This window comes from Brassica oleracea, chromosome C9 (assembly GCF_000695525.1).
Source record: "Brassica oleracea var. oleracea cultivar TO1000 chromosome C9, BOL, whole genome shotgun sequence".
Lineage (NCBI taxonomy): Eukaryota > Viridiplantae > Streptophyta > Magnoliopsida > Brassicales > Brassicaceae > Brassica > Brassica oleracea.
This window is the reverse complement of record NC_027756.1, coordinates 35,873,039-35,875,631: the sequence shown is the minus strand read 5'-3', so window position 1 is coordinate 35,875,631 and position 2,593 is coordinate 35,873,039. Positions and strand designations below refer to the sequence as shown.

The 2,593-nt window shown below is 41.2% G+C and overlaps 1 protein-coding gene across 1 annotated transcript; it reads right to left on the bottom strand.

Moving 5' to 3' along the window:
- Window positions 1-251: 251 nt before the first annotated feature.
- Window positions 252-2,213, bottom strand: LOC106313654 (protein BOBBER 1-like). The gene is made up of 6 exons (XM_013751524.1): window positions 1,761-2,213; window positions 1,139-1,311; window positions 1,001-1,049; window positions 750-916; window positions 575-658; window positions 252-481 (listed from the first exon to the last, which is right to left on the bottom strand). The coding sequence occupies exons 1-6, from the start codon at window positions 2,089-2,091 to the stop codon at window positions 443-445; spliced, it is 843 nt and encodes a 280-aa protein (XP_013606978.1). The 5' UTR covers window positions 2,092-2,213; the 3' UTR covers window positions 252-442.
- Window positions 2,214-2,593: the final 380 nt, after the last annotated feature.

Here is a 2,593-nt window from a genome sequence, read left to right as displayed (position 1 = left end):
AAACTTAACCGGGGCTGGACCACCAACGGGTCACCTGGTCCCGGTTCATCTTTTTACCGAAAACGGCAGCTTCATTACGTATTGAAGTAGTCCCATGTGTCCCACCACACCGTCACGTATCAAAGAAGCAGTAGAGAGGACGCAATCGAACATAAAAGTACAACGATTCCAAGTTTTGTCCGGTTTAAGAGCTCACACATGTAATACCAAGGATAAACATGTTTTAAGAAAAGCTTCAAATTCGATCAAAAAAAAAAAGAAAAGCTTCAATAAACAAAAACCAAACCATAGGGCTTAGAGGAATAACCAAACATGTATTTGCAGATGAGACTATGCTTTCAAGTAGACAAAACAAAAGCAGTTCAAAGGAACAAAGGTAAGGTTTTCAAAGATGAAACAAGAAACAAGATGGTGAAGGAAGTAAAACAAGGCTACACGAGGATCAGTTTATCTTTGCGTTTGTGAAGTCCATCTCTGGATGCTGCATGTAAAGAAGAACACCGTTCAGTATAAAGAAAAGACAAATGTGATGAGAACCGAAGATACATATGTTTCAGGGGATGTATTTGTTTACCTGAGACATGAATTTCTTGAGAATGTCTTGCTTCTGTAGCTCGTCGCTTGTTGGAAGACCCATCTGCTTTTGCCTTTGATCAAACTAGAGATACCAAGAACAAGAAAAAGAAGCTTCAGTGTCACAAAAGGAAATGAACAAACCACTTGAAGAATTAGATAAAGACAAAAGTTACCATCATTTTCTCAACAGTGGAGCGAGTTTCAGGGTCAAGGTCAGCTAGTTTACTGTTCTCTGGTTCAACCTTCTGGGTATCAATTTCAGGTTCACCTTTCACACAGCATTTCCACCACTCCATCTGATCTTGCTTAGTCAACAAAATGGATATCATCTTCTGATCCTCTGCAAACAAAGTACCATTGAGAGGATTATATTGCCTACCAAAAAAATAAAGTCATCAGGCTTAGACCACTGAGAGAATTATACCGATATTCCAGTAACAGTCATCAGGCTTCACAGGTCGGTAGAGCTCTCCCTATAATATCATTTGACAGATTGTAAATTTAGTAGAAGGGATGGAATTTGAATAATTTGATATGATAAGACAATAGCAGATGAACTTACATCGATGATTGGATCCTGCCCTTTGAGACCAAGCTTAAGACGGTTCTTCTTAATCTCACAAACAACAGAGCGTGCTTTAGTGCCAGTAGGCACTGGAATGTTAACTGTGACCTCCTGGAGAGTCTGGACCCATGAGTAGTTCTCAAGATCAGTTCCATTACCTTTGTTAGGAACTGCAAAGAAACCGAACAAAAAATTAACAAGAGAAAAGCGATGCTCATCAAATACACAAGAGAGACATCAATGTTCCAGAACTCAAAAATTTCCTTCTCAAATGGTTGATATTAACACTGGTGATAGGTGAACACGGATGATGTATCGACTAAACAGTTCACTGGTTCATAGTCGTTGTTGACACAAGAATGATATAACACATGATCAAGACCCAATAAATACTGATGATGCTTGATACCTAAGAAGAACAAGTTCATTGATTCAAACGCTAAAACTCCTCTCCAAAATAATATAAGTTGAACCACATATGATCAAAAGACCAATGGACACACAAATGTGAAAAGATCTCTTCGTTAAACCAGCTTATTCGAGTTCTGATTTCGAAAGAGCGAGCACTAATACCAGATTTGCTAGTTTCCATAAAAAAAGAAAAAGATTTGATATTTACCAATGGGACCAGCTTCTTTATTCTCCTTAGGCTTCTCAACTTCCATAGGCTTTGAGCTTGACGCAGCCATGGTCGGCTTCACACTCTCCTTCTTCTCAACAGGATCAGCAGGCTTCTTCTCCGCTTTCTTCAATTTCTCCTTGGCTGCCCTTACCACGGCGGCGATCTCCTCCTCCGCGGAGGGTTTCTTCAGGTAATCGCTCTGTTCGCCGAGAAAGTCGAACACTTTCTGCAAGAAACCTAATGGGTTCGAAGAATCGAACGTCGCCCTGAACGGCAGCATCGATGGTCGGCTGCTGCTTTCCTCTTCAACCTCTGATATGATCGCCATGGCGGGGTTTTGCTCTGCTTGTCGTAGAATATACCAAAAGTTCTACAGATAGATTTCTTCAATTTTGATGGAATAACAAAGCCCCAAATCGAGAGGGTTCGAGAATTATTATTGTTCGATCGGAAAACGGTAATAAATAAGATGTGAGTTTAAACAAAGACGTCTTATTAATGGTCGAAGAAAAACGTTCAGTCGGTTACAAGGGAAAAGAAGAGAGTGCGACAGAAAGGAAGCTGGTGGCTCGATGAGCTACCGGAAAAGTACAACTAACGGCGAGATAAAGCAAAGGTGAAAACCCTAATCTAGTCGCCAAGTGTTAATCAGTCATTTCGGATTCTTCTCTCGTTGTCTCCCCTCTCCCTTATATAGACGTCCTGATGCCTCGTCCTTGACCTAATTTACGCCATCTTGGTGGGCCTCCTCTGCTGGGCCGAGAAGCCCGTAAGCGTCCGAGCAGCCGCTGAGCGGAATGTACTTTAGTCGATGATGATTGACAAAAAGT

Excerpts from the sequence above, each read along its gene's own strand:
- LOC106313654 (XM_013751524.1), bottom strand. The coding sequence starts at position 2,091 with ATGGCGATCATATCAGAGGTTGAAGAGGAAAGCAGCAGCCGACCATCG. Across the intron at positions 1,312-1,760 it reads TAAAGAAGCTGGTCCCATTG|TTCCTAACAAAGGTAATGGA; the intron begins GTAAATATCAAA and ends GTTTCTTTGCAG. Across the intron at positions 482-574 it reads TCAAGAAATTCATGTCTCAG|CATCCAGAGATGGACTTCAC; the intron begins GTAAACAAATAC and ends CTTTACATGCAG.